The following is a 13,823-nucleotide window of genomic DNA, read 5'->3' on the forward strand; positions in this document are numbered from 1 at the left end:
CTCTCAACTTTTCTTTAATTATGTCTTTATTCCTGAAGTTATTTTGTTTATATGTTTGTAGCATTTCAAAGTTGCATAGTTTATATTTAAATGCTACATAAAAAACTGTTTATGTTTATGAGCTTAAATACATGTTCTGCCCAGCACCAAACTGCTCCATATTTTAAGAAAATTGCCACTTCATCTGGCTGTAAGTAGAATGTACTGGAAACTGTTTCAAGAAGCCAGCTTAAATGTGATTCACAGATTGTCTCTAAAGATGAAAGAAGTGTGGATATTTATTACACATGCAATTACTAGCCGAGTACTCTTATTTCTGTCATCTGAAATGAAAAATAAGAGACAAGTTTTTAAGCCAGTTATTTGAAAAGAGTTGAATAGATGACGAGGGTCAAAAGGGCAATAACAACAACAGCTAACATTTCTTAACAACTAACCCTGTGACAGATATCATGTTGTAGTCTGTATTCAGGATCTCGTTTAATCCTCACTGAAACCCCCTGAGAACCCTAAGATTAAGAAATCCCCTCCCCAATATTCCACAAGAGGAAACTGAGGTTTCAGGAGGTGAAGTAACTCATCTTGTATTTTAAACCTGGGGTGAGGGGAGGGCAGGATTTGAACCTCTGTGTTCCAGCTCTCGATTCTGTGCTTGTCCTATTCACTTGCTTGCTGCCTGTCTATTTTGGCCCATTATCCTGCACAACTTTATCATTATTAGATCTACAAGGAAGTAGAACGCTCATTCAGCATGAACAAATCAGATTTTTCTCTTCATAATGATGCAATATGTCAATTTTCCTATTTATCAAAAGGGAGGGAAGAAAAAGCAATTTGAATCAACTGCTGATCTCAGCAGTGGTTTCCTTTGGGAGAGAATAGTCAGATCCTGGTGCCACGATAATATCCATTTTTCATTTAAATTTTAACAATCTTGCCATCATCATCACACTTCTTTATTAGATGCCCTCTTTCTCTTTATAGTGCTAGATTTACGCTGGTGAATGAAAGAGGTTGGGGACATTTAGCCATGATCATCACCCTTTACCACATTCACCTTTTACCACATTGGCAGTAAAATTTGCAGTAGAGTTGTAAGCTATTTAGCTTCCAGGATGTAGAGCCCAAAGAGATCCGCTTTGATGAAAAGAGAGGTCTTTAAAGTGTGCAGAGGAGAGCCCTGAGGAAAGGTCTTCAGGAATGCCATTTGCTGGTCCCCCAGGGGTAGTATGGAAATCTAGAGCGGAGCACTGGGCTCAGGAGGCAAATGAGAAAAACATAAGGGAAGATGAAAGCTCTAGCATATCGAGGAGGGCTGAAAACAAACTTTACAAACCTCATCGAGGTAGGTTCTATTAAGAAGGACCAATCTAAAGTTCTAGAATATCCATAAGTGATATTGTCAGAAAACCGTTTTTCAGCTGGGTGTTAAGAAAAAATATAAAACGTTTTATCTCTCACCCCACAAACTGTTTTAGCCCATCACTGAACCAGGTGGTTGATGATGTGTATAACCACTGCCCTCCCGCCCTGGGAAATGTGCTCCTGAGGCCAGCAGAGCCCTGGCCCTGGTGCCACTCCACTACTGTGTGAAGTCCTGGGTTGCCCTGGTGACACTCCACTACTGCGTGAAGTCCTGGGTTGCCCTGGTGACACTCCATTACTGTGTGAAGTCCTGGGTTCCTCTGCCTCTTTGGTGCAGCTGTGGACTGTGTACAGGTGCCACATGGATTACCTGTGCATTTTAACTTCAGTTTAATTTCAATTTTCAGTTTTCTATAGAGGCAAAACAGAAGGAATGTTTCCTCTCTCTCTCGATGTCCTTGGGTTGATTTTACGAGAAAAAGGAAGATTACTTTGCAGCTTCTAAATACCTAGAAAGTGCAAAGACAGCCTGAAAGCAATGGAATCTGGCAGCCAAAGGAGCTGTTGGGCCCAGTAGCACAAGATAACTAGACATTGTCACAGAATTTGTCAACGTAAATGCTGACTCGTCTTCTCTTCCCCACATTCCCTCAGCTTTTAAAACATCCAGTTCCTAACTTGTTCTTGGTATTCTCTTACTTTGTATAATAAGGTATTATTCTTGGATAGGCCTCAAGAAAGGGTAGTAATTTCATGAGTGTGGAAAGTTGATTTTTTTTCCACTTCATTTTGTAGTTTTCACTGAAAAAAATGTGTATTGAATACCTGAAATAAAAAAGTTCTGTGACGATATCATTTCCTTGATTATCTAACATATAGAAATATACCCACTTTTTCATTGCAGCTAATTTGCAATGGCTACAAGTTTAATCTATGAATGATGTTTGAATCAAGGCACTTACTAAAGAAATGTTTTCTAGAGATTTGATTCTGGTATAATGTGTCTTGCTTTAGTTTCACATATTCGCTGCATGCTTATTTTAAGATATGTGTGACAGCAGAAACTATGATGCTATCTTGGTCCATTTAAACTTACTCTCCTCAGGTGGAGCAGCCTGGGGGGAGTGGAAGCAATTGAGAATGATCTGGAAACCCACCCCACCTATCTTTTACTTTACCATTTCAGTTTCCGGTGTTTGCTAACCTGAAATTGGAAACATTACATGAGAGACAAAAAAGGGACTTCCATAAGAGTTACTAAGTACCAAGGTACAAACTTGATACATTATATACATTCTTAGTCATAGGAAATTAAATATAAAATGTATTTTCCTGTTCTACCTAACCATTGCACCTGCCTTCCTCTCCTCTCCCAACTTGACCCCAGATACTTCTGCTGACCTCTTTTTGTACCATCTTTTGAAACACAGGTGGCCTCTTTCCACTTTAAAACAAACAAACAAACAAACAACAACAACAACAAAACACAACCTTTTAAGGGCAGAAATGGATAAAAATTATAAAAAATGAAAGAATCATAAGCTAGCCAAGCAACATTACACTATTAAGTAATCTGTTCTTATAGAGTAACATTTGAGCTTTATATTTTATTTAGTAAACATCTATTGAAAAGAAAAGTAACAAGTCTCAGTTTCTAAGTTAGAATATGATTAATTTCATTCTAGTGACATAACAGAAGTTGGTGGCCCTATCTAGAAAGACTATGGGCCTGTGGCTGTATGACCTTAAGTAACTAAAGTTCTCTGAACCCTAATTCTCTTATTCGTTAAAGACAGTAATGATATTTACTTCACAATAGTATGTGGTGTTTAATCACTTTGTCCATCCCCATCAGAGTTCTGGGAGGAGAGAGAATAAAACCCAGCCTATACAATACTTTTCTCATTCAGTAATCTGGGATTGGGGCCCAGAAATTTATACGCTAAAAATGGAAACGAGTGATTTTGTTATGGAGCCCAGTTTAGGGTGGACTGTCCTAAGTGATATACTATTGGTTCAAGAAATAACAATCTTTAGAGCTAATTTGGAGAATAAAATGACGTGTAGTTCAGCTTGCTTTAATACTTTTGCACAATTGAAGATTTAGCTGTATATGTATTTACAAGCATTTTCTTATTAAGCTGATTTTGAGAACAATAAAAGGACAATTGTCTTTAGACTTAGGCATACAAAACTTAGTAAAATGTGAAATGTATTTTTATGATCTTTCAATCCCTTGCTTTGGAAAAATATATCCTATGTCTTTGCATTTATAAGAACATATAATTCTCTAAAGGAGTAGATAGAAGAACCAACCAATTATTCCCTTTCCTAGATGTAGGTGTTATTTAGTACATGAATAGTATAGTAGATGCTTTTCAAAAGTTCTTAACTTATTCCCATGGTAACATCTAAGTAGTATGTATAAGAGACTGACTCAGTAGATTTTATCATTGGATAGAATTATTTATGTACACTTGAAGGGTAGTGCATATTTAGCAATTTTCTATCCACTTCTGAATGCATCTTGAACTTTTAAATTAAATATATGGTCCACATGAAAAACAAAGGCCAACCTGCTATCAAAGCTACAGAATTGGAGTTGCTCTTACGGTTCGAAATTGCTCTTGCTTTTATAACTTGTGGGTTTTACATGGAATGTTTTTGTGTAGAAATACAAAAAGTGAAAGACCATATCGATTTTATTGCCAAAGGTTGGCAATTGATGGTCCACTGGCTAAATCCGGTGCAACGCCTGTTTTTGTAAACAAAGTTTTATTGGAACCCAGCCACACATTTGTTTTCGTGCTGTCTTTGGTTGTTTTTGTTCTACTATGACAGAGTCGAGTAGTCACAACAGAAACTGTATATGGTTCTTAATACCAAAAATATTTGTTATTGGACCCTGTACGGAGAAAGTTTGCTGACCCTCGTATCTAGACTAATTCTATGTCACTTGATCCCTTACCACGCTGATGATTAAATTCTGGGACTGAGATAGTTCAGTTTTTTTTTCCATTATACCAAACCTCATTCAAGAAGGATTTGAAGGTTTAAAAGAAAGCATATAATTGTAAAATTACTGAAATGGAGATATAAAAATAGGGCTCAAACTGAATATGGGTATCTTAGCTACCACAATTTAGGCTTAAGTTTGGCTTTGAAATTTGGAGAACCTAGAGCAACAGGGAAAGAATGTAAGCTTTTCTTTCAGGAGGAAGGGAACATTGCATTTCCTTTCCCTAATCTCTCACATGCCCAGGTATATATTTAAAACAACTTTCTCAAAGTGATTATGAAGTAGACAACATTATATTATATAATGGGTCAAGGACCAGAGCAACATTTGTATTGCAAATGAATGGAATGTCATATTTTGATTCATATAGTGACTTTCCAACACGAGCTGAGAGTATAACATTACAGCATGGCATAGTGAAGGCATACCTAGGAAGGGCTAGAGTCAAAACCTAACAAATAGCATTTATTGATATTTGTATTGACATTACATGATGTATTATATTCTGGAGAATGGTATTTTAAATAATGTTGCTTCACAGCTTCCCCCCACCACCCCAAATAAGGACACTATAATTTGCCCAATGGTGTCCTCAGGAAATACTATTAAAAGATAATAGAGTGAGAGATACAGATCACTACTTAATGTTGTGGAAGATATATTAAAAAAGAAAAAAAAATCTATACCCTTTCCTGTTTATAATTTAATAGATTTCTCTCCCCTTGTATTTTCATTTACATTCACCTGAACTCTTAAAAAATGTCCAACACATTTGTGTATCATTTGAAATTTAGTCTAACTTTGAAGGTTTATTTATAATGACTACTTGCTAAAAGCTGTTTCTGAAGTTTGTATGGGGGGCGGCGGGGGAGACATCTACTACAGGCCAATCTTAACTTTTGTAATGAAAAACCTATTTAAAATTTTTCTTTAGTTTATTTGTGGTCAAAAAGAAGCTATAAGGAAGTAGAGGCTTAAATTACCAGAAGTAAGAAGAGTTTAACCACAATATCTGCTTTTTTCGGAAAGTAGTAGACGGTGGTAATTAAAAAGAAAAAAACTGGAGTAAGCGAACCTGGGTTGGAGTCCCCAGAATTACCTTTTTTGGTTACGTAACCTCGGGAAAGCTACTTATCCTCTCAAAGCCTTGGTTTTCTCTTCTGCAAATTAATTGCCTTTGATCGTGAATGGCACACTGCAGGCACTACAAAAATTGGAGATAATATTGTTACTACTGTCAAGGACTCATTACAGAAAGGAGATTGTGATGATTTCTTGGCATGGAGGTACATTTAAAACAGGTTCTCTATGAAGTAAGCTAAGGATGCCACTGCTGGGTGTTTGGGATACATGAAAATTCTAGCTGTTTTCTAGGCACTCTTTCTCAGCTTACATGTTCTCATAGAAAGGTCTAGGTTGTATACACTCCTGAAATACCAACACACAGTTTCCTGGATTATTCCATTTGGGGGATAAAAACACACTTCCCCAAAATCTGTAAGCTCATTGAGGTCAGGGACCATGTCTGTTCTGCTTATAACTTAAAATCATGCCCTTCACATGGAGCACACAATCAATATTTGTATTGCAAATGAATGGATGTCAATGAATAAATGAAGCTAAAATGGTGCACCAATATTTGGCCCCTTAAATAGTGAACTACCTCAGAGAATTCACATTACAACTTAATTGAGAAACCATTTATTTTCACATCACTTTAGAGGAACACTAATACTCTACTCATGCTCAGATTTGTTCTTACAATAAAAATAATGCAACCACAAATACAGGAATATAATAATTCTAGACCATTGAGGCTTTTAAGTGCTTGTGTTCATTTTCCAGAGTTCTTTTCTTCTTTTGCTTTCATGACTTCTTGTCACATTTACTAGTGTTACTCAGCCTGCTGTTTGGGGGAACTGTGGATGAATTTAGTTCTATACATATTCAGTCTCAGGTCCTATGAGTTTTTTCATTTGAATGTATTTAGCAGAACCTGGAGTAAACAGAGAGGCCAGGGCAGGAGATGAAGATTTGTGGGTTATCTGCTTAGAAGTGATGATTAACTGAAGGTTTAATATTCCTTAAAACAATGGAATACCTAGTGTTATCTAAAACTGTGCTCTGGTAAAATACACGTAAAAGTAAAGCATAGAGCTTTTGAACATAGAAAGCATTGAGGGCCACCCCCACTCCCCCGCCATGTCATTTAGGTCCTTTGTGTCCTCTACGTTATGCTCTCTAGTTCTTTTCTTACCATAGTGTAAGACATTCACTTTTATGCTCTTCCAGTACCCTGCTTTGGAAAAATATATCCTATGATCCAGAATTTTTATAACATATACTTCTCTGAAGAAAGATAGAGGCACTATCAAATTATTGTCTTTCATATCATCCAAGCAAATCATTGTTTTAGTTCGTAGAATGGAATAGTGGCCTAAGAGAGAATGTTTTCCAAAAGTTTTTAACTTGCTTTCAGGGTAGAGTGTAAGTGATATGTAATTTAAGAGACTGTGACATGGAGTATCTGTTATCATTGGATCAGAATTATTTACCTATCCTCGAAGAGGGCATATCTCTATAGTTGCAGCAGAAACCAGAACAGCAGCGGGAAGGAGAAAACAGACTGTTCGGATTGAAAAGAATGTTTCTGGGAGGCCTTACAAGTAGATGGACCAACATTTTTGTATTCCCACAGTTTAATGGGATTCTTGATTACAAAATTTATTTGTGGTAACTCTAGAAGGCATAACTAGGATCAATTTAAGGATGAACATTGTATCAATCAGAGTTATCCAGAGATGGAACAGCCCATCTCAAAAAGTAGCAAGTTTTGTTAGAACAGAAGCATGTCAGGGATGCTGCTGAGTGACTTGCTTTGCTTTATTACTCAGGAGAATAAGTAAACCAACCACCAAAGTCTTTTTCAAATTTGCAGTTCTGTGATGCACTGTAACGTTTATACACACAGAATGAGAGAGAGAAAGCAAGACAAGATTTTAAACCTTCATCATCCTAGGAATTCCTTTTTTTAAATCTTTGCTTTTTTTTCAGTCTTGTGTCCTGTGGGCAGAAAAGAGGAATGGGAAGCAAAGGAGTGGAAAAATGTGGACCTGGAGGCAAAATTGGCAGTGGCCCCATTTGGCTAGTAGTGCACGTTTATAGCAGATGCTTCTACTGATAATTTAAAACTTGAGAGCCTAATAAACTTCTCTTCTCATTCCCTTCCTCCCTACTCCGCCGCCCCCCACCCACCGCCCCGCCGCCAGCCCCACACCAACACTCCTGCTGCTTTCCTGAGTTTAATATGCTATATGACTATTTAGCAGGAAGACGAAAGAGTAAAGGTCACATTTAAAAGGCACAGTGTGTTTTGCCTTTTCAGTATTTTGCCTCGAACTCATTGGACATACGTTTTTTATTATGCAAGTAATAGGTTTTGGAAGGTATCTGAAGTGCTTCTGTGCCTTTAGTTAATCAAACTGGGAGGGGGGGGGAAAGAAGAAGAAATTAAATAAAAAAAACTTATAAGCCTGCATCATTCTATTTTATTGTATTATGACACCCAGTAATTGTGTGTGCAGGTTTGTTGTTATTTTCCTCAGTGCTTATAGAATTACCGATGCATTTACGACCAAGCAGAATGAATCTTCTAATTGGCACACTAGAGCTTAAGGAATGTTTGTTTAACCTTAACTCAGTTGAATTGTTTATACTATAGGGATCTGAGTTCAATTTACTTTAGCTTTTGAAAAAAACCTTCTTATTTATAAAAGTTGAGCTTCTAGTGACCTCCCTGTTCTGATGTTTTCTCTACCCTCCACTGTGCAAAGAGAACAAAAAGCTAGTGTCTCAGTTTTACTCCAAAGAAACTAAACTGCTTCCTTAAGTGGGTTAGTTCTTACGATTGAAAATGGTAACCAGATGTTAACTGAAATCCCTAGCATTTCTCCTGCAAGCCCAGCTTCTAATTGTTTGATCTTTTTAAGTTTCATAGAAACCAGATTGGATATGTGAATTTCCCAAAGCAGGGAAATGGGAAATGTTTAATACAGCTTTGAAGATACTTTCTATGTACTATTTCTTTAAATTCACTTTCTGTTACTTTTACCTTTTAAAAAGATGCAGAATTGAAATTTCTTATAAGTAATTTATTTCAGGTCATTATTCTTTTCATATTTCTTTAGAATTGGAAAAAAAGTCTTTTTTAAAAAGAAATGAGACGTTTTTGTTTAATTTTCCAAAGACTAAACTGGACTTTGAATGACAGATTTAATTTGTGGAAACAAATCATATTCATATTATATTTCAATGAAGAAAGACTCTAGGAAAGAATAACAAACTCCATCATATGGGACCTTTTAAGTGACAGTGTGTGGATTAACTAAAAGGGCATTTAGGGACTCCAGATATGGTATGTTTATTATACTAGTTTATTTTCAGATTTAGCTGCTTGAAATATTTTAGACATTTTCTCCAATTTGGGAGGCATTTGGGAGCATCTAATCATATTTGCAAGACTGTCTCTTAATTTTTGTACCACTTTCACTTTCCACTTGCCCTGGTTACAAATATTGTTGAAACCTCTTGAACCACTTCCTTTTGAGACTTGACTTTCCCCAGTTAAATAATATTTCCCTCTGGATATCCTCTATGATTTTTTGTTTTATTTCTGGCTGAAATTGCTTCCTCCTAACAGTATCTCTTCCTGGATGTCCAAACTACAGTTTGGGGGGGGGGGAAATTAAGGAAAAGTAGATATTTTTTCCTTAGCAATGTTTCCCTAATTAACCCTCAATAATCTGACTTTCACCCTCTTCCCTCGCCGCCTCCCAAAAGCGTCCTTTCAAAATTTACCAAGAAGCTCCTTTTCGTTACAAAATATAGTCACTATATTTATGATTGCATTATTTTTGGTACAAGAGCAGATCTGAGCATGAGTAGAATATCAGTCTTTCTCAAATTATACGAAATTGAACAAAACTATAAATTAAGCTTTAATATGAATTCACTGACTTAATTTCCCAGCGTCTTTGATCTTACTCTAGCGGTGTGTCTCAAACTTGGTGAAATATGTGAACCAGAGTGAAACAAACACCTGTCCTAGCAGAGAGTAGATGCTACGGGGTCTAGAATTTTCTTAGAAACCCTTTTCTCTCTTAACTTCCTTAATACTGCCCGGTCCTGCTTCTCCAACCTTTCTGACACCTGCTCTTCCTGCAAGCCCAGGTGTTCTCCAAGACATTTACCCCAAATCATCTTTTTGCCCCTTCTCTTAATATTTCATCCAGAAACGTTTTTACTCTGCAGAATTAATAATCTCTTAAGGGGATAGAACCTTTAAATAATGTCAAATCCTAATCTGTACTCTATAGGCAGAATTTTGAGAGAGTCCAGAATTTCAAGGTAGCTGTTAGATGTTTTGATTTGTGGGTCTCACTACCTCAGTCAGCATTATCTTCCACCCCAGTGTTACCCGTGGTTCTTACCCACCATGTTTCTGTTCGTATGACATTTCTTTAGGCTCTAAAGTTCATAGACAGTCCTCTCTCTCCTTCAACCACAACATACATTAGCCACCAAACTCCGTAAATTGTGCCTCTTCTTGGCCATGGCTCCACATTCCTTACTTACAGTCACTGTGCCTATCATAGTAGCTGTTTAATACTTGCCCCGGCTGCTGGCCCCTTCTTCTACAGTACACCCCACCACGATGGCTAGTTTAATATTCCACAAATACCGCTCGACACACTTCCCTTCCTTGTGCATAGATCTTCAATGACATCTCATTTCCTCCTGGATGGAACTCGTAGTTCTTAGCCCAGCGTTCAAAGTTTGCCATGCCGTGGTGTTGGCCATCTCCACGTCCTTGCTGTAGCATGGTTCGCGGGCCTCACCTCAGAAAATTATACCAGAATTTTGAGGAAGGAGGATGGACCTGGCCACTGCTATTTCTTTAAAAACAAACAAACAAACAAACGAAAAACAACAACAACAAAAAACTCCCCAGGTGATATTAATGTGTGAGCAGGATGGAGAACTACTTCAATTGTCCTACTCACCTTTGCCTGATCACTTTTGAAAGCCTTCTCCTTTGCATTGCTATTGAAGTTTTTGTCTCCTAGAATTCTCACCTTTCTGCCATTTCTTAAAGTCCAAATTAATATATAAATTTACCCATAAATTCCTCTCAAACTAGAATTAATGAATGAATTATCTGAAACCTCATCACATATTGTTCATGCATATCTGGTGCCCAGAGTATGTTTGTGCTATATTTTTTATATTTTTTGTGGGTTCATCTCATCTCCCCTTCTATATTATAAACTTGTAAAGCAGAGAGTGTTTTATTCATCTGTTTATACACTATTCTGCGTAGGACAGTGCCTTGCATACATCCAGTAGGTACACAACTAAATGAATTAGCAATTGAAAAAATAAACCCGACAATACACTAACATAGCTGAAACTTTCCTTCAGATATTCAAGTACCATTTGCTTCTTTTGAAGTTTAGAGGAAAAATAGTGTGTATGATCGGAAACAGCTGTATGGTAGAGCAAAATGGAATGAGCTCTGGGCTGTGTCTGAGCAAAACCAACTGAAGAACAGAAGCCCATACCCGCTGCGTTCTCTGCCGCTTTGTTTTAGTCAGTCAAATCAGTGATGTCTCTGTTTTCAAAGAAGGAAGAATTCCACCAACTAAATAATAATAACCTTTTAATGATCATAATAACTCATTTCAACTCTTTTTCTAAGGAAAAATAGGAAAGTCATATGTGAATCTCATCTTCTATGCAACAAAATGGTCCATTTAGAACAGGGGAACTCTTGGAATTTAAAAAATCTTGTTTAGCATTCCACCTCATTATCAGAGTAACCAAACAAGTGATTAAGGGATGTAGAGGGCAGAGATGACTTTCAAGGGGCCTTGCTTTCCTAATAGCTCACTTTACATTTTATAATGATCAGAAAGTAAAGGAAATCCCTATCTGAATGTTTGCTTAAAGAACATGGTTTGGGCAAAGTTCTACCACAGTGCCTACTGATTTGCTAGGACTTGGATGCTCAAACTGAGTATGCACCAAAATTGTCTGGAAGACTTGTTAAAATCATAGATTACTGGGCTCTGTGCTCTCAGTATATTTGATTCAGTAACAGTGGGGAGGCTGGTTAAGAAATAAGTTTCCAGATGATTCTGTGCTGGTCATACGCCATGTGTTGAGAACTGCTGTGCTAGGTACCTCTTTATTACAGGTTTCTAGAAACACAGAGAAATTCTGCCTGTTTTCTATATAAGCAGTTAGTTGCTAAACGATTCCCTATTTGCCTCACCAGGTCCCTGAATCAACCTTCCATATTGGTGGAAAGCTGCATTTCTAAATTTACACAGACACCAAGCCCATTAATTATGAATTGACGTACAAAGTCTTGGTACATGTTAGCTTAATTCTTTACAATCAAGGCCAATGATTCCATTTGAAAACAATAGCAATAAGCAGCTGAATATAAATTGTCTTTGGATGAGTTGGGCTTGCTTGAAGATAGTGGGATCAAGGTAAAAATATGGACACATGATTTATGCCAAATAATAGTTACCTATCTCTCTAAAGAGCAAGATGGTACTGTGGAAAAGAGGGATACTGGCTTGGGTTACACTGTCTATATAAAACTGTGACTAAATTACTTAATTTCTTCAGTCACCTTTCATTTTACAGAAAATGAAGATTTTTAGATTTAGATGATCTTTAAGATCTATTCCAATTGGAAAATACATAAATGTATAATAAAGAATGAGGGAGAATACCTATAATGCCACTAACAAAACAACTGATTTTGAACATATTTCTTCACAATTTTTTTATACATGCTATATAATTTTCTAGCTTCCTTTTTTTAGCATACTGTATATCAGAAACACATGCCATAAAACCTTTATAAATATTATTTCAATGACTACATAAAATTATACTATTGGATGTATTCAATGTTTTTTAAATTTAATTTTCTTAATCTAGATTTTTATATTTCTAATTTTTTGCTGTAGCAAATGTTGCAATAGAAAAACTCACAGAAAATTTGTGTATAAATATTTTTCTAGCTTTCTAATGATTTCTTTAACATATGTTTTTAAAATTAATATTACTGGAAAGAAGAGTAAGAATTATTTCTGAAGCTCCTTATTCGTGTTGTCAAAATTCTACCTGAAAAAGATCAAGACATTTCCCATTAGACATGCAAGAAGTTTTCTATCTCATCATACCTCACCAAAATCAAAACGCTGCCATTTTAAGTGAGCTTGTTTTAAGAATGAGAACTTTACCTGTTACTCTGTGGAGGTATAGCATGGAAATCCAAAGTCACAGCTGTAGTATAAAACAGATTACGTTTCTGCTGGAAATTGGTACTTGCATCATAGAAGGAATGCTGGGAATGCCAGAATGGCAGGCACATTCCGTGTTAATCTAAAGACTCATCAGATAACCAAGTATCAGGAACAGTGAGTGTTTGCACTTGCACTAGTTTGTTTGCTCAAAGGTTCCTATTTGGGTAATAGCATATTAAGGTTTATCAGCTAGACCTTATTTTGCGTGGTGCCTGAAATTTCTAACTCGTAACTGTACAGCATGACTGTAGTATGCTGAGACTGATTTTTGTTCTTGTCTTTCGGAAAGAAATTCTATTACTTTTCACATAGAGTATTTTTAAGGCATCCTCTGTTATATCAGAGACATTTTGAATTTTATTTCATTTTATTAATTTTATTATGGTGACATTGGTTAATGAAGTTTTAAATGATCAAAATTTTAAAATGATCAAAATCCAGGTTAATTTTCTATACATTTTCAGTCTATATAAGAGTTAATTGATATTTTACAGTACCTTGAAAGATACACAATGTGAAAACGACTCAAAGTTATTTTTCTCAGAGAATAATATCTCTTTACTTAGAAACATATTCTAACCACTTTATTTATTTATTTATTTGTTTGTTTGTTTGTTTGTTTGTTTATTTATGTGGTGACATTGGTTAACGAAATCCAATAAGTTTCAGCTATACACTTTACAACTAAGGTATATATATGTTTACACTGTCTGCTCATCTCCCATAGTTAGATTTCTTTCTGTCACCACATATTTGACCCCCTTTACCCTGTCTACCTCCCCCCACCCCCTACCCCCTACCCTCTGGTAACCACTAGTCTATTGTCCATGACCATGAGTCTCTGTTTGTCCTGTTCATTTGTTGCTTTTAGATTTACATCCCACATATAAGTGATATAATGTGATTTTCAATTTTTTTCTCTCTGGCTTATTTCACTTAGCATGATTATCTCGAGGTCCATTCATGTTGTCGCAAAATGTCAGTATTTTATCTCTTCTTATGGCTAAGTAATATTCCATTGTGTATTGTACCACAGCTTCTTTATCCAATCATCT

The 13,823-nt window shown here is 36.3% G+C and overlaps 1 protein-coding gene across 1 annotated transcript in view; it reads left to right on the top strand.

Annotated features, from left to right (window-relative positions):
* Positions 1-13,823, top strand: part of CPED1 (cadherin like and PC-esterase domain containing 1) — a 273,287-nt gene that overhangs the window by 26,000 nt on the left and 233,464 nt on the right. Inside the window, exon 6 of the mRNA XM_011357245.2 lies at positions 1,395-1,427. Coding sequence (XP_011355547.1) covers positions 1,395-1,427 — 33 coding nt within the window. The remainder of the gene's footprint in view (positions 1-1,394; positions 1,428-13,823) is intronic.

Source organism: Pteropus vampyrus, unplaced genomic scaffold (assembly GCF_000151845.1).
Source record: "Pteropus vampyrus isolate Shadow unplaced genomic scaffold, Pvam_2.0 Scaffold33, whole genome shotgun sequence".
NCBI lineage: Eukaryota > Metazoa > Chordata > Mammalia > Chiroptera > Pteropodidae > Pteropus > Pteropus vampyrus.